Genomic DNA, 19,374 nt, shown 5'->3' with positions numbered 1-19,374 from the left:
TATTAAAGCAGGTATAGGTCATTCGTTATTTCCTGAAACCAAATGCATGCATATGCTGTAGCTTATGGTGGGGAGTAAGTTAGCTAGCTGAATCGAAACATAGCGAGGGAAGAAAGCTTCCCAATCCAATTTCTTCTTCCCCTTATGTGCAGGTAGGTTTCACGACATAACGAAAGGCCTAATATATGGACAATTTTCTCAAAGAAACTAGCTATTTTTATTGTGATACATCAAAAGAAAGTCTCAAGTCTTAAGAAAACATGTGCTGTTGATCTTTCACTCCTCTCAAAAGTTATAACAGGAAAAGTCCAATGCGGCACTAGCCTCAGCCATAGTCGACTGTGCCTCAGCAAAATACCGGGTATGTGATCACCGAACACTATATACAGTATAGTGTCCTCTCTTCGGTTAAATTTCAGTGTGGTCATTAATTGTCATCCTGTACTTTCTCGGTAGGTAACTATCTGGGATGCTGAAAATATGTACGAATCGATTTTTACAGCATCACAATATTTTCTCTTTACACTTCGTATAATGATCAAATTATCTTTTTGGCTCAAAACTTGATGGTTACTGAACCGATACCAATGCCTGCATCTATTTAATTAATTATGATTAATACTACTGCTTTACCTTCTTTCATAAGGGTCCAATTCTTGTCCATTTCCTCAGACGCTTGTAGAAAATAGCGTCCATCTGTCCACATGCAGGCTTCATTTTCTGTTACGATTGCAGTTCCAGCTGAACCAGTGAAACCAGAAATGTAAGCTCTTCTTCTGTCACATGATGCTAAGTACTCGCTCTGTAGATATCAAAGCGCTGTTATTTGGGGGGTGAAATGAGTTTAATATCCGATATAAAATGCATACATGTTTCATAAATAATTATATCAGAAACTAATCACAATATGTAGGTATTGTGATTGAAGATGTTCTTGAAATGAAAGGGATGTGTAGCATAACTTGCATTGAAATTTTGTGAAATATATTCCTTAATTATGCACACAGATACCCGAATATGTCCAAAGACTCGAACGTATAGGTCTACACCACACCTCTTCATCATTCACAAGCAACATCACATAATTGTTTTGAATTACGTGACACATATCACATTCAGCAGAATGCATAACCACAATCCGTTAATTTATGTATGTACATGAGAAGCATTTGATCTTGCAAGATAGCGCAATAATTGACATTTCAGTGATACCTCAAATCTTTACTTCAGTTCAACAATTTTATGGAACTTCAACGTAGTATTTAACAAAGAACTGTAAAAGTGACAAAAAGAAATGTTGGCCTACACACCTAAATGCCAATAATACTTTACAAATTTATTTCATGACTATTTTCGAGACCCCTACTATCTGCCAGTTAATGTTTTATTTTCGTAAATAATACTGTTGCATTTTTAAATTACGGTACGTAGCCTAATAGGCCTACTGTTTTAATCTCTATACCTACGTAAATTGATGTGAATGAATTTCTAGTAGGTATCGAGGTAACAGTAACAATCACTATTCTGAAACTCTATCACTCAGCAATGTATCCAAGAATTTTATTTGTGAAGGGGAGGGGGGGGGGGAGATTCAAAATAAAATGCAGGGAGCTTTCAAATAGTCATAATATTTAATTGCCTTACTTAAATATAGGTTCGAAATCAAAAATAGTGATTAGGCTACGCTACGAATATTATGTTAAATGTGAGAATATTTTCAAATTTCATATTTTCCCCAGTCATAGCAACTGTTTTCGATGACCTTGGGAGGGGGGCGAGGGGGGAAGTGTTCGAACATCCTCCTTATAATGAACCTGGTTTCAATAGTATGAGAAGAGAAATAGAGAAAAATCTATGCATTGAATAACAACCATCTGTAATTATTTTGTGTGAGTACATACGCTCCATGATACTCGCAAACTAAACTTGGGCATTTTTGGGCAAACTTACCTGGTGAGCATCGTCTGAAGGAATAATATACGCTTGCAGAGCCTCGCTCACATATTTTGTATTTTTCATAAGAGCTCTCAGCTTCTGAAGCCTGCTGCTGATGCCATTTGCATGAGACATTGTGATAAACTTGGCTAACACTATAGAACAGCCTGTAACAGAAAAGAACCGGTTTACGGAATCACTTCATCTTCCGTGTACACTGACCTCATACTATAAATTCCAGTGTGACATTAAGCATACTTGTCGAGCGATAACAAATTTACAACCTCCTACCAGTGCTTGCTGCTACTCAGTACTATGCATGCCTACCTACCTTAGAACATAATGCCCATGTTACTAAAATGTATGATGTTGCAAACTAAATAATAATAAAAGAAAAAACACACACATTCTCAAAAACAGCTGATTTCTATCAAACTATTTCACACATTTCAAATCTATCTATTTTCAGTAAAAATACGAAACACATGCTTACCTTAAAACTTAGTCCATTTGCGCCTTAATTATCTCTACACCGATAACACAGACAGAAGTCCGTTGCCAACCAAATCTAAAATAACCTGACCATAAATACATGTAATAAATATGTTACAAGAGACAATGTACGAATGCTTCTGCTAAGTAGGAGGCGTGAGACAATCGACACAATTCACTTACGAGTTCGAGATACCGAATTTGTCTGCCATCTACGGTTACTTCAGAAACTAATTCTAAACGTATGTCGCTCTCGTTTTCTCATTCACCTTAAAACATTATAGGCTACTCATTTTGTAAAACTTGTAAATTTAAATGTATTGCATAGGTGAATGCGCTTAGGGGCACGGCAGTAGAGGCTTCATGCTTCCTTGAATTCGGACTAGAATGAAGTGATGTGATTGGCATAACCTCCGACAGACTCAATTTGATACGAGGCCAAGTTGATACCCCTGATCACATATAGGCCTACTCCATAACAGATTGATCAGCCTTATGGACTTTCAAGACAACTTCTATCAATTTCACTATGCTGCCATCTAGCGACTGCAAAATAACCCTGATGGAATTGCATGACGTAAGAGTTGCAACACTACTTCCATCTAGTGGTAATTACCCGAAAAAAATCCATTTTCGACAGTGGAGGCCCTGGTGGTTGTTCTCTTTCTATGTTACCATTTCACATCATGGGAATGGCCAATCTGATATATGTGATCAGGGATAGCCACCAGCATAGCACAGTCGGCCGAGATGCTTGCCTGTCATTTCTAAGTTGTGCTTGGGTGTGGGTTTGATTCCCGCTTAGGTTTTTTCAGAGGTTTTCTTCAATCGTAAAGCGAAAGTCTGATAATCTATGGCGAATACTCGGCCTCATCTAAGAGGGATATAATAGCTCTCTTGGCTCATCTCGCCAAATACTATCTTGCTTTCATCAATCCCATCAATGCTAAATAACCGAGTAGTTGATACTTACAAATGGCTTTTAGAGAACCCGGAGGTTCATTGCCAACCTCACATAAGTCTGCCATCGGTCCTTATCCTGAGCCTGAGCAAGATTAATCCAGTCTCTACCATCATATCCCACCTACCTTAAAACTATTTTAATATCCTCCCATCTACGTCTTGGCATCCCTAAAGGTTTTTTCCCCTCCAACTCCCCAACTAACAATCTATATGCATTTCTGGATTCGCCCATATGTGCTACATGCCCTGTCCATCTCTGGATTAGTTGATACAGCACCATTAAATAACCAACTGGAAAAATTTAGAAGTTTTGACGAGAAAAATTCCGTCACCACCTGAAATTGAAAACAGGACCTCCCAGTCCGTAGGCAGTTCCTCTATCAACTGAGCTATCTGGCCACCTATAAAATTTATGAAGTGTTATAAATTAGACTATGCAACTGTTTAGTAACTTCTTTGATATTGCGACACGATGACTCTGATAAACCCTGCTTTGGGCAGAATGTTTAATATATGATGTCCTTTGTTGTGTTAAATGGAGAAACAGTTTGTGATTAATAATATATACACATGAACAGCAATTGCGCTGAAAATAGGCACATTTCATATCCAAAAATAAAAAAAATTATGCAGCATAAGCCTACTTCCTGAAATAACACAATATGTTATAATGACCCCTTGAAGCATTTTCAGTATCCTATCTGATTAAGATATTACTGTATTGCAGTCGCTTATCTGTATAGATAAGAAAGACTGCATGTCTTCTTTTAACTAGACAAAAGTTCAAGAATTGCTAGCTAGTTAGAGTAAACTTTTCCCTTAAAAGGGCACTGAACAAAAAAAATATATATATATTTTATATTGTAGACAACAGGGAGATGATGACAGCACTGAACATAGCAACTCAAAATATCAAATAGTTGTCGATATACGAGCGAAAAAGTTTTGTCCACCATTGCTGCTGATGATACACTGCTGCACCTGTGGCTTGCGTTGTGTAAGCTCACAGTTGCTTAATGCTTTGTTATGAAAATAAGAACGGTATTTTTCGCGATTTGGACATGAATTATAGTGAATGTAACGTGATTAACTATAGCAAGAATGAACTTGCTGTGGTGTGACGCAGCAGTGTGATGTTACGTGCATTGCCAGTATCTATGTTTAGAGGAATGATAACTATTAGTTGCAGAAAGATCTAGTTTGCGCCATTATGTGCATAATTAAATGCATGTTATTCAGAATATAACATCTCAAAATGAGATTTTTAGTTCACTACTCCTTTAAAGTAATCTCAAAAATAAAAAAATAAATAAAAATGAAGAATCCAGAGGTATTAAGATGGTATAAATCTTGGTTAGTATTAGTTTTAAAAGACATTAACAACACAAGCAAATGTATCCTTGACGAACTATCAGTAATTTACAAAGTGATTTTAAAAATGTCTTAAATATGACACCACTTATAAATTTTTTCACAATGCAAAATTTCTACGAAAATGTCAGAGAAACAGTAACACTGTTCGAAATATTTGTAGCCACGCCAATGACAATTATAGTACTGATAGTTAAATGTTATTTTCTTCTCAGAATCATAATTTATTCAATGCTTCCAACATTACTTACTTACAAATGGCTTTTAAAGAACCAGAAGGGTTCATTGCCGCCCCACATAAGCCTGCCATCAGTCTCTACCTCGAGCAAGATTAATCCAGTCCCTAGTATCATATCCCACCTTCCTCAAATCCATTTTAATATTATCCTCCCATCTACATCTCGGCCTCCCCAAGACCTTTCTTCCTTTAGGTCTCCCAACTAACACTCTATATGCATTTCTGGATCCACTCATAAGTGTTATATGCCCTGCTCATCTCAGACGTCTGGATTTAATGTTTCTAATTATGTTAGAAGAAGAAAACCATACATTGTGTGCAGTTCTGATTTGTGTAACTTTCTCCATTCTCCTGTAACTTCATCTTAAACCCAAATATTTTCCTAAGCACTTTATTCTCGAATACCCTTAACTTATGTTCCTCTTTCAAAGTGAGAGTCCAAGTTTTACAACCATACAGAACAACCAGTAATATAACTGTTTTATAAAGTTCAATTTTTCAGTTTTTTTTAAAGCAAACTGGATGACAAAAGCTTCTCAATCGAATAATAGCAGGCATTTCCCATATTTATTCTGCGTTTAATTTCCTCTCGAGTGTCATTTATCTTTGTTACTGTTCCTCCAAGGCATTTGAATTGTCCCACCTTTTCAAAGGATAAATTTCCAATTTTTATACTTCTTTTCGTAATATGGTCTGGTACAGAGACATGTTAACATTACTAGAAATTATTACGCTTGTAGAATTGATATTTTATATTAACACAGAACATTTATCCCTTTGAGAAACCACTGATAGAAATTCCAAACAGAAAATTTTAAACACTGTTTTAAGTAGCACAAAAATGTTTGAGAATCTTCTATAATGACCATTGAATCATTAGAACCAAAATGAAATTAATAATCATTTTGTTATCATTTCATTACTGGCTCACAATACATTATTTTTTTCTCGAGTAAACATTCCACTTCATGTGCATATTTCCAGATGAACTGATACGTAGGTATTCAATAAAGAAATTTGTCCGATGGTTTAGAAATATGGCTGTACACAGATGATTGCATAGGATTCTACAAACAAATATAAATAGGCAGACACAATTCCATAAACTATATTTCAATACCATACCAGCTGTCATGGTGGTCTAGTGACTAGAGCGCTGGACTTCTAATCCTATGGATCCGTATTCAATCCCAGGCATATCCCAATTTATAACTTGTATTGGGAAAACCCATGATCCAGATAACAAAGGGTTTTTCTCCAGGAGTTTTAGTTCGGTTTGGTGTGGCATCCCAGTAAATCTCCATCATCATCTCATCCCTTCACAGCTATAGCATAGACCAGCCTTCTATGGCACATCCTGGGCAATGACTCTGTCAAGTACCTGCCATTATAAAAAATTAATACCAGGAATTCTGAAAACATATTTTACTATCAAAATTTTAAATTAATTTTTGTAACTACATAATACTTTATCTTTAAAATATATCGCAGTAAGCTTATGTGGATATACCAGTTAGCAAATGTAGAATGGCCAGAAATAAATAGGAAATTGGTAAAATTTTACTTATAAAAAAAATGAAAAGAACGACATATACTTATAAAATGAATTTAATAACAAAATACTGTACACTTGAAATGGCATGGTTTGAAAATATACATTATGAAACAACTCAATATGAGTCACATTAATATCCTGCACAAAATTGCGGTCAACATTGTTATTTACAAAATGTAGTGCAGTCACACTTGATGATGCTCGTTTGATGAGGTGGCGATGACTTACAATAAAGAATGACCTTCAATTGTACACTGTATGTTGGAGATACTAGTACCAATACAATCAGAAAATAAAACATCGTATTATAATTGAAGACCTCCCTCAAAGAAGGTTGTATATCACATATTTTACATATGATATACAATCTTCTTTGAGGGAGGTGTTCAATTGTTTCACAGGCATTTTTATTGATTATTTCACATTCCCAACTTATCATCATAGGATTCAAATAGCAAAGAAGTCAAATTTTAACTATACAATTAATGATCAATATAAATATACTGTCTGTTAAAAACAAACAACACATCCAACTGGAAGAGTCATGCATAAAGTATTAACCAGTAATTAAACAATAAAATTGTCCTTATTCATGATACCGGTAAGCAATGAAATGCATATTGTTAAATTAGTACATATTATGGAGCTATACTTAAGCAAGATTTGGTATAAAAGTCACTAAAATCTACTATTGTCAGAAACAGACTGTTCCATTATGTGTAGAAGACTTATGAAGAATCTGGGAAATTTATATATTCAATCATAACAATTTACACACATACATAGGTTACTTATTATTTAGTCAAATGTTTAAAATATCAAAATAATACATGTAATAAAAACGTCGCTCTATACAAAAATCTGTTCAGTGAGTATTTTAGAAGTAATTAAATTTTAAATTATAAACTGAATATACTAATCTGTAATGTTGAAACTTTAAAGAACTCCTGTTTCCATGCAATTTCCCAAACAACCTTCAAAATGTCTTTTATAAATATTTTCAACAGACAATATGGATATTCAGAAACCATTCATTTGATATCTGTTTTTCAGCTTGCAATTGAAGGCATGCTTTATACCCTCGACAATGGCACATCTTCAGAAAGACTGAAGTGAGAAAACATTTATAAAAATTATATAAACACAAATATAATATATATAAACCACTCACAGGAACTGCAATTGATCCTGCAAACAAATAAAATTTTAAATTGTAACACCATTATAGATAATTTCCAATGGAATATGAATTTTTAGAATAAAATTTGTTTTATATACTGTAGTTATTCATAAAATAAAAATAAAATGCCTCAACCAAATGGATTAGTGGTTGAATGATAGTAATTATTCCCCAGGTTTGGTGTGGATATTAATTAGATGATAGTATTAGTATTAAAAAATTTTAAATAACTTCTGTAAAGCAAGGAGGCTATCTGAATATTAAATATCCATACAAAGATATTTTCAATTCAAGAAAAGTTCTGAAACGAAATAAAGTGAAGTTGTATGGAGCATAAGACGAAGTGCTAAAACTGACATTGAAAATAATAAATTACGTTTTAGCTTTTAGAATAAACAAAATTAACTAGATACGCCAATAAATTCTGATGGTAGGGTTAGGATGTAAAAATTGATTATAATTACATGTGCTTTAGTAAACATGTTAATTTTTTTTTAGTCATCTAAATGAAATTATTCCGTAACACTTACACATTGTTCTAATTATCTTCAACTAGGAAGACGCAAATCCCCCTTGCTTAATATATACACATTGCTTAGAATTTATGTGATATGTCTACATTCTATAGTACCTCAGTGAATTATAAGCCAATAATGCTAATACATTATTTTTTAATTTAACTGAATTTAAGCGATTATATTGAAGTAGATGAAATATAATGCCACATTTCTGACAAATACAATTTTTTGCTCGAAGATGTAAAGAATCGAAGAAATTCTCCAAACATACATTTAGAATGAAACAGTTTCAAATGAATATGATAATAGAACTACAGAAATAACGAAATCTTTCTTTATGACACAAAGTTGTAGAATATGTTTGGTGTCAAATTTGTAATAGAAAACATGTTTTATTAACAAGTGTTTTGTACAAACTAGAAACCAATGTATCTTAAATATCAATGGCAACTGTAAAAATAAGCCACATATTAAAAATATAGCTTAAAACACAATGACAATTCACACACATGATGTACTTAGGCCTACCTACTTCACAGAACTTATATTACCTACATACCTACTGGTACTTAGAACTGAAATATATAAATAATTGATTAAATGGCGATCTTACTCGTGTTAATTACGTAAGCATGTGCTGCTTACAGCTGTTTCGGTGCTACTTAACACCATCCTCAGAGCCTACTAGATCTCGGCGCTATCTCAACTTCGCTGCCTGTTGTGTGGGTGCGTTCATGTGATGAAGAGTTGTGTCAAATAGTGTGTGTGTTCTGAAATTGATCTGTGTGTTGAGAATTTGATTAGGGTGTGTTTTAGTGTGTCTGTATATTTTATATTGTTCTAGTGTGTTGAGTTTTAGGTTTTAGAATAATATGAAATATACAGACAAGCTAAAACATACCCTAATCAAATTCTCAACACACAGATCAATTTCAGAACACACACACTATTTGACACAACTCTTCATCACACAAACGCACCCACACAACAGGCAGCGAAGTTGAGATAGCGCTGAGATCTAGTAGGCTCTGAGGATGGTGTGAAGTAGCACCGAAACAGCTGTAAGCCGCACATGCTTACGTAATTAACACGAGTAAGATCGCCATTTAATCAGTTATTTATATTCAAGTGTTAAAAGTAGTGTACGAAAGTTTCAACATGAAATATATAGAAAAATACGCATATCACAAAATTCAATTCAAAACTGTTAATTACATCTGGAAAGTAAAAAAAAATAATAATGATGAAGTTGGATACAGTCAACATGTACACCTACAAGCATGCAATATCTTGTTGAATAGTTACAGGAACTTATGTTACATTCAGATGATTAAGAAATTAAAAACAACCATTAAAAATTATTTCCGGCCTATGCAGTCTGCAAGCTGGTAGGTGATCTTGTTCTTTTCCACTCTTTTTAGGAAGGAATGTCATTTTGAAAGAAAATGATACTCTACATTCGAACATAATTATGCAAATTCATGGCAGGAAACGTCAACACCAAAACCACTCACATTTTCTTATCAAAGTCATTCCTTCCCTCTCTCGGTAAGAAGGCACTTCTCAAGGTTCCAAACCACAGTTCACTTCACTTCATTTATGTCATACATTTCTTGACATGAAAATATTTATGATCAGTACACCTAGCCCAAATGACGAATGTTACGATTCATGGTAGCTAGAATAATCCCACTTAATAGAATCCTCAAAATAAAAGCTTCTATCACCACCACACCACTTGTAAAATATCATGAAACTTATACTAATGCATTCAGGGTTTAAGCTGTCTTGAAGATGCAGTGTGCAACATTGGCATATTAAAGGGGTGGGTCAGTTATATTCATGAGAGTTAAAGGAAATGAACGTAACAACAAACACATAAGTCTCAACAATTTCCTACAACTCTCTAATATTTTGTTTAAAGTTAACCCTGCATGCATCGAAGCTTCAGTCTAAAATTACCTATATTTCTTTCCATGTTCTTTAACCTTTTGTTTGCAAATCTTTCAATCCTGAAGGAAACTTTTACTTAAAATGTATTAACTTCTTTGGTGACATGATTGTTCAACAACATAACATTAAGTAGCTACCAGTAGGTAACAAGAAAATGTTCCTTTTGTTTAAAAAATTACACTTAACTTGCATGACTATAGACAATTTTTGTAAACAATAAACTGCAATACAACTAGGAAATGCTTTACAATTGTCATTATCATTCAACAGAGACTCCGAATTCTAACCAATGAGTGTAGCTTAAGGTCAAGTAATTACACTTCCTTGCAGGATTTGAAAACGCCATGAAAAAGGTTAAATTACATAAGGGATAGGAACACCAAATATTGGAACATACAGCTGCATATTCAACTGATTCTATCTAATATCTCTTGCACAGTGTACAGTGAAACCTATAACACAGCTGACTAGATATGCATGAAACAATGGTCGATGTCCTTTCGTTTACAAATTTAATCTTCTTAACCTCACAACTTTCTGGTCAACTCTGCCACAGTACCAAAAGTTAATCTTCTTAACCTCACAACTTTCTCGTCAACTCAGCCATAGTACCGGTATTGTATATATTTACAATACTCACGTTGGTACAAACAACAAACTATTTCAGTACCGCTTCTGTTACAAAATATAAAGCCAAGTTTGTATTATTCTGTAACAATTGTCTTCCATAATACAGTTACTGGTACATCTGATCATTTCTTTTGAAAATACTGGTACCGGTACCTTTGTAAATTTATATATAATTTATTAATTTAGCTAATATTTCTGCTGAAGAGTAACCTAACATACTGGTACCGAGTACTACATGTCTGTAACTAAGTTATCTGTCTTGAGTATTCTCAATATCCTATCTCATACATGGAGTTATTAAACATTCAGGACATTATTAGGATATTATTCATTGCAGCAATGTTAAAGACAAAGTTATAAAAAAAAATAAAACACCACTGCATTCGCATATATATTGACATTGTATGGGGGCCGGAACATGGACATTATGATGAAGTGAAGAGAAGCTGCTAGAAGCATTTGAAATTTGGATATGAAGAAGAATGGAGTGTGTAAAATGAACAGACAGAATAAGAATGAAGCTGTGCTGGAAAGCGTGGTTGAAGAAAGAATAAAGCTAAATCTGATCAGGAAGAGAAAAAGAAATTATTGGTTGGGTCACTGGCTGAGGAGAAACTGCTTATTGAAGGATGCACTGGAGAGAATAGTGAACAGGAGAAAAGTTTGGGGCAGAAGAAGATATCAGATGATGGACGACAAGATATATGGATCAGAGTCCTAAATCCTTTTAGAGTATTTGCAAAATTCTCTATTGCATTCATAAACATTCAATAAGACTAACCAATTTCAGTTTGCACAGACAAAATTGATCATTTCTAAGAATGGAATGGGAAATGACTTGAATAGTTTTGATTTGTTACATTTCGAAATAAATCTTGTTAAGGCAACACAATGATTTCAAAAATATCCTGACTTATATAATCCTACATCTCAAGAATATGCCACATTATGAACATATGATTCTTGTCACCAAAATGGTAGAACATAACTATGTTTATGCTCGACCATGCCGAAATGTAGTAGTTATACACCTGGTAGTAGCCCTTTAATGCATCCCATTAAAGTACACCTATTCATTAAAGTTCAGATGTTCAGCCAATGACAAATCACCTTTGTACCATTATAAAACCGCAAGTATCGATTATTCTCGGATATGCAATCGAAAGACAATTAGCAAAAAGTCACAGAGGCTGGAAATCCAATACTGTCGCAGGAGGTTATGTTCTGTTACTATAATAATTAGCGTTAATTCTAAATAATATTCAAATAAATTCAATTTGTCATCTCGTTTTTCAATTCTAAATCAATTTCCAGGTTATATCAAAACTAATGTTCATCTTTTTCTCTACGTTATATCAAGGTCAATGACATTCGGCCTCGGAAAAAATCAATACTTTCGCGTCTGTGCACATCTCACAATTCAGGTCAGTTCGCTACTCACTTACATAACCATAACATGACCTACTTTTGAATAATTTCAAGTTATAAATATGGTCGAGCATAAAAAGTCGTATGAAACTTGCCTATAATGGTAATTAAGATGCTCGTATGAAAATTATGAAACTCGCGCTCGTTTCATAAACAAACATACTTGCGTCTTAATTAGTACCATTATAGGCTCGTTGCATAATATACTATTTTTTATGTGGGTCATGCTTACATATTATGACATTCCAAACAGTCAGCATAGATAGGTTTCACTGTATCTGTAATTTTCGAACCTCGTCCCCTGTGGCATGAAGTAAGTTCTTCAGCAATGTCCGTAACTCTTAAAGAAAACTTTGGGACGATGTATTTTATGATTTGGTTAATAGCCTGTTGGATAGTTTTTTATCTTACATATAAAGCTTTAGTCTTGAAAATAATTATTGCTTTGGAATAGTTATTAAGTAACTATTTAGGGCTTTGGGATATCAATTTCAGGCATTGCCAAAATGCCCATACATTCTGCAGTCATATTATACAAGCACCATTAATGTTATCATTTTTACACTGCTTATCACAAAGCTGTTAACAATCATGCATATTATACACACAGTGAAAACTGTTTCTCAGTGCATACCTTACATAATCATTGCTCAAGTGATACATTAATGCTGATTTAAACTGAATGTGTAGAAATGACATAAAAGATGCGGATTGCCTTTGGTATTAAACGCAAAATTATTGCACATATATTACATATTTAGACACTCATAAATATACAGTACCTACGTGCAACAATAATTGTTTTACTATCTTTTGATATCTGGAGAAACATAGGCGCCGAATTGTTTTAAATATGGGGGGAAGGGCAGGACTCTGCACAAAACCTGAGATAACTTTAATTGCTCTTTCTCAAAAATTTCCGTAAATGTTTTTGAGAAAAAACATCGTCTGATTTTTCATATAGTCCCATGGAAATTGCTTAACTCAAGATGGTTGAAAATTATGCACTATTTTTTTCCTTTCATTGCTTTGCTCACTCTTCATTAATCCTTGTAGCGATGATGAACCTGAGCTATTAGTTTTACTGTCACTACTACAACATAATTTATCATTGTTTCCGTCCATTGCAATTTTATTTTGGACAGTTCTTTTTATTAAAACTTTACCCATCATGAATAGTTACATCGCAATTGCTGTTCACTTAACAAGTACAAACCCGCAATGAAGATTATCACAAAAAACATCGCAATTGCTGTTCACTTAACAAGCACAAACCCGCAACAAAGGTTATCATAAAAAACAATCCCTGAAACTGAATGTTGATAACGGTGACCTTTAAATTTCGAGACAAATTTAATTGTTTATGAAAAAATGCTGAACATTAAAATAATTTGTTAACTGATATTAGGTAAAAATACAGTGGAGTACACTGTTAATTACGTCTTATTTTTTCCATTGGTAATACTTATAACCATTAATGTTTGATCGTAATAATTGCTAGATTTGAACTGAACTGAAAAATGTGGATCACAGACAAAGAAATGAATCACCGTTGCATCAAGTCTTTCACCGATCTCAAATGCAGGAGGAAAGGGAGGGGACATTGTGAGTTGCGTCATTGACATGTTCATTGTTGCAGCTGGCACCCTCTATAGATGTGAAATAACCTTTTTGGCTTATGCCCTAGTTCATCTTTCAAACAAATCAATTACTGTATTTTTTAACATGAATCTTTTTTTCGAATTATTTGGAGGGATGAGGGTCCTCCCCCCACTATTAATTTTATTGGGAGAGCGACACAGCTGGCTCTATAAGCTGAGGGGGCAGAGAGTGCATTCCCCCCCCCCCCCCAAAGTCGGCGCCTATGTCTGAAAACAAATGACTATACTAAATTGCCTTTGTCTGTCACAACATTAGACACAAATTATTCATCAACATTTTTATATATGTTTAAAAACATTTTCAAGATATATTAAAATATCCACATTAACAATTTGGTATTAGATTAAGAAATGTTGCCAAGAAATGCATACTCCTTGTATGTAAGTAAATATTACTGCTCTTAGAATCAAGTGCACTTGATTTTATAATTGATTTACATCTAACAATCTTTGTTTAACACTACATTTTATCTCGGGTGTGAGCAATTCTGAGTGTCAGAGGAAATGAGGGAAGGTGCAATATTCGTGTCATTAGAACAATAAACAGAATATAATACACAATCACCTTCAGCTGTAATGATGACAAATTAATTAAACAGACAGAAATTAACTTCTGAATTCGTTATTGAATCAATTTGTACTCAAAGTACTACTATCCATTATTTCAAGGTTCTCAAACTTTCAAGCATATAAAATAATTCACTTGCTATTGAAGGAATTGTCGTATTCATTCTTGCTAATATCAATTTAATGGCAATATTGCATATTTTCAGTATGTTCAATATAATAAATGTTATTTGTGTTCATTAAACTTCGAGAGTTTCAAAATACAATTCTTGGAATAATTAAAAAAACACAAAAGTTTAAAAACAATTCTTGAAACATTTCAACGAATAAACAGTTGAATAAGCTCAGATGGTATCATGATTGGCTACTCGACAAGAATAACCAACAGATTTTCTCATCTGGGTACAAATTGCCATAGCACAGAGCACTCATCTTTCAGTACACTTCCATGGACACTTACAGTATACACGAGTACAGTATTTTCCTGAACTCCCTTAAACTTAAGAAATTCGACACCAATTGATGATTATTTGGTCACAAATATTTACTAACATTTTAATCACTATTAACATGTGTGAACAGTTTTCACTGAATGCTCACAAGCTAAACCTTACAAGAAAAATAAAAGTAGATCACAAAGTACATTACTAGTAATAAATACAGATCTTATATTTTATCTCTGCCTCTGTGCAACGTCATATTTGCGGTGGGGAAGAGAGGAGATAGGAAAAGGTTGCAATGTTTTTTAATACGCTGATGCCTACAGCTAAGATAAGCCAATTGAAATTTAATGGTCATTGGCCGGCAGATATAAAGAAACATCTGTACACCGTTAACAAGGAATCTTTACAGTTTTCTGTGTTGTAAACATTCAATGAGAATTAATTTTAATTACTGTATAAACAAACTGACTTGGAACATTATATTCACTGCAATTTCAAAATATGTTTGTTTAAATTTAAGAAAGCTTAAACTTAAAATTCAAAATTTTCGTATTATGAAATAACATAACCAGCTCAAGTATAACATAAAAACTTCATACATTATAAAAAACCATTTCTACTTTCTGGCTGTGATCTACCCCAATTTCCTATGAAAATAGTTTGTGTAATGTCATTAGCGCTAAAGCGCAAAATTGAACTCATCTTTGTAACTACTTTTACTTTTCTTTGTGAATTAACATAGGCACATTTATACTTTAGGTTATACATTAATGAAAATGGTGTATTACATAAATATTGCTAACTGATTTCAATTAAATTTTGAGTTGTACCTTGTACCAAGATAATGCTATCAATGGATTCTACTTCTATAACATAAATTTTTACATTTGCAAAGTAAAGTCAAAAGACAAAACAATAGCATTTGTGGAGATGTATCAAGTTCTACAATTTGGAATTTCTCGTTAGAGAACAGAGTGGAGAAGAAAAGATTTCTAACGAGAAATTCCAAATAGTAGAATAAATTTTTACTTCCATAATCAATATGAACTAAACCACAATCAATTTTTAATTCGTAATTATCTCAGCAGATTCCACTAATATTATTTAACTTTTTTTATGAACTCTACATAAACTCTGAATCTTATTTTTCAATATAAACTCCATTTTAAATTATTCAATGACTGTAATCCAACTGTAGAAAAATATATAATTATTATTATGTTGAGCAAATTGAATTAAAATTTACGATATTTAGATGAACAAAAATATATAATCTACTGCAAACAACAAATCAAATAAATATTAGAGTGTCACTCAAATTTTAAAAGATGTTAAACAAGTTAGCACTTATTTTTTTACATTTCAACAGGCTTGCTTACAAATTAAACAAAGTATTTGACAATGAGCCTCATTTGAATGATACAAATATTTATTTTTTGTACAAAGACATATTTAATCTTAATCAGAACTATTTTTCAAAAATAAGACTTCATTAAAGATTTAGTACAAACTGGCACTGGTACATGAAATCTGTTAACGAAGATCTTGCAGTACCTTCAAAAGTAGTAAAATTAAGAATAAAATGTATCACTTAAACTTCTAAATTACTTATCAAAAATTTGTACAATATTCATGTAGTAGTAATTCTTTGCCTTTGCAAGGTATAGTGTCTACATAAATGTAAAAAACCCAATTTACTGTCTGAAAAAAAATAAACATGTCAGCATCTATCACTTTAGTTTATTAATGAAAAAATGCCAGGCCTTCAAGAAAAGAACGAAAAACAATTCCCTTACAGTTTGATGAGAATGATTATTAAACACGAAAAATTTCAATACAAATGGCTAATTATCTATGGAGTATTATCATTAACACAGAAATAAAACAGCAACTAGTAAATATAAGCGTGACAAAATACAATTTTGTCTTACACAATGAACATGAATCCAGTATTTTATGTACCTGCTACATTTTGAGGAAATAATGCACGTCCAAATTATAGTTCCAAACAAAAGGTCATATACATTTAACATTTATCTCAGAATGTATTGTAATTTTTTAAATATTTTCTAAATGGCATGTTAAGTATTTCATAATATTCACGTACAAACAACATTGTAAATAGATAAATAAAGAATAAAATTAAAATATATAAAAGCAATTTAGCATACAGGCATCTAGCCTGAAGTTATTAACAATACAACAACTCAGAAAAGGAAATTAGCTCCCAGTAAAAATTATATATTTAATTTTATGTAGGCCACATTATATTTTGGTCGATATTTCAAAACTGATAAATTAAAAAAGAGAGGTATTCATAACTAATCATTTCCCATAGTTTTCAAATTTACAACAATAAAATTTGTGGGGTAACTGAGTAAAATAAAGAGGAAAATAGAACACTTGATCTCGTTAGATTTATACATCTACTGCCTATAGAAAGCAATGGTAATTTTTTTGTATGAAAAGGCAGTGACCGAAAAGATGAATGCTGACGGTAATCTGAAGATAACTTTTATATATCAGCTTATCACGATTTTCAAGCACAATCATTGTGTTTAATTGCTATAACAAAGATTAAACCAAACAAACTGTGTTACAATAATACACACATTCTATGATATGAATGCTTTTCATCTAAACCTGTTATACTAGGAAATTAAATATAGCAAATAATTTTTAACATAGTTTTAATTTGAAACTGAAAATATTGTATGTGTACTGCTTTTTTATTAGCACAACCTTGCCACTTAAATATAATTCTACAACGCTTTTCATATTATGTCTTTTCACTGTGGTAATGATTTTCAGAAAAATAGTTCTGATCTTGATTCAATTTGAATATTAATAAAGCACCAAATATCTTGTATAGCTTATTAAAAACTGTAAAAATTAAAAACTATATAGTCAGTCATTTGGACCCTCCGTTACAACAAATGCAATGGATAACGATAGTAACATTACAAAAATGACGATGAATGAAACATGAAAATAATATGAATTGTATGGGACTTTAAAACTTCTCTCGTACATCTTATAACAAACATAATGATAAGGCACTGCATGAAGGAACTTATAAAAAATTATGTACATGCGTGGGAGAAAATAAGACATTTCTCAAGCTGTCACTTTTACATGGCCAAAAATCTAAAATACATGCCATTATTTTATACTAACTGAAGTTCTATTCTTGCACCAACTTTTACTGATTTAGCACCGATGAGCAATTTTATCTGAAAAGCACAAACCAATTTCAAAATTATTTCTTTGTACAGGCTTTATGAAAATAGTACGACTTAAATGTAAGATTCTGTACAAGATTAAAATTTATACACGAGGCACAAGTACACAGTCTTCTAGTTATGGTATTTCGTTTTCTTGTCACAAAAGAAAATGAAACGACTTCTTTCATAAAATCTATCAACGACTTCTTTCATAAAATCTATCTCTTAAAAAAAACACTTCGCTTTATTTACATGAATTTATCGTATCTCCCATGAAATGGAGTTTAAATGCAGTCTCTTAGAACTCGTCACTGCTACCCTGTTTCAATCTTGCGAACTCCAATCTCTCATTTATATCCAGCATTTCTTCATATTTATGTAATTTTCTTCATTTATAACAGTAGTTAACAACTCAATCACACTTAATCCTTCACTTGCACTATACTGGAATTACCAGGATACTATAGGGTTGCAGGCAACATCACACAAGTTTGTTGTTCACTGTTGCATAAACGAATCACAACACAATTTTCCTTGGAATTTGTTTTCCGAAACTCAATGTTTCTACGTGTAAACTAGTAACATAGGTTACCAGTATGTTAGCATTTTCGGACACATTTCGACTTTTAAGAAGGCGATTTAAATACCGTTCCAAGAAAGGTCTTTCAAAGCACAAGAAAGGTCTTTAAAAGAACTTATCCTGATCCAAATCTGTTCGCATATGCCCGTTTGCTAAACTGTGACTATTTCTTTTAATAGTTGCTGTTTCGTATTCCACGAGAGGTTTTGCAAATAGTTTTGGTGTCCCTATAGAGATACCTGATCCCCCATTTGATGCCTTATGAGAGCCTGGTGTGGATCCATTACTGCTACTTGCAGATGATGAGAAAGATGGAGCACGTTTTGTGTGATGGCTTCCAACTTCTTTCAGTGGTACGGTAACATAAGGGTTCTGTTTTGATGTGATGTAATGTGGGCTGCCCGGAATCCTTGGCCGACGACGACGGAAATACAGATAGCACAGTACAAACATCAGGAACAGACCAACAATAAAGGCTGCTACACATGACCCGAGTGCTATTCCGAGAGATACTGCGCCAGATCCACCAGAGTCAGGTCCACTATGGACTCCAAGTGGATTGAGGTCTGGAAAAACAACACATTGTTGTTTATTAATGTACTGTACAAACAAAACATGTTGAACAGAAAAACCAGA

At 33.0% G+C, this 19,374-nt stretch overlaps 2 protein-coding genes across 3 annotated transcripts in view; both read right to left on the bottom strand.

Moving 5' to 3' along the window:
- The window catches only part of ApepP (Aminopeptidase P), a 39,645-nt gene extending 37,078 nt beyond the window's left edge, over window positions 1-2,567 (bottom strand). The window contains exons 1-3 of one of the 2 annotated variants that reach the window (XM_069823407.1): window positions 2,429-2,567; window positions 1,951-2,102; window positions 634-802 (exon numbers count right to left, since the gene is read on the bottom strand). In XM_069823407.1, coding sequence (XP_069679508.1) covers window positions 634-802; window positions 1,951-2,070 — 289 coding nt within the window. In that variant the 5' untranslated portion in view covers window positions 2,071-2,102; window positions 2,429-2,567. Of the gene's footprint in view, window positions 1-633; window positions 803-1,950; window positions 2,103-2,193; window positions 2,233-2,428 lie in introns of those variants that run through there. The other variant, XM_069823408.1, reaches the window with a different exon arrangement.
- Window positions 2,568-6,589: 4,022 nt separating this feature from the next.
- Sema5c (Semaphorin 5c) overlaps window positions 6,590-19,374 on the bottom strand; it is a 598,088-nt gene continuing 585,303 nt past the window's right edge. Inside the window, exon 14 of the mRNA XM_069823406.1 lies at window positions 6,590-19,304. Coding sequence (XP_069679507.1) covers window positions 18,844-19,304 — 461 coding nt within the window. The 3' untranslated portion in view covers window positions 6,590-18,843. The remainder of the gene's footprint in view (window positions 19,305-19,374) is intronic.

This window comes from Periplaneta americana, chromosome 4 (genome assembly GCF_040183065.1).
Source record: "Periplaneta americana isolate PAMFEO1 chromosome 4, P.americana_PAMFEO1_priV1, whole genome shotgun sequence".
Taxonomy (NCBI): Eukaryota; Metazoa; Arthropoda; class Insecta; order Blattodea; family Blattidae; genus Periplaneta; species Periplaneta americana.
This window is presented reverse-complemented; position numbering and strand designations above follow the sequence as displayed.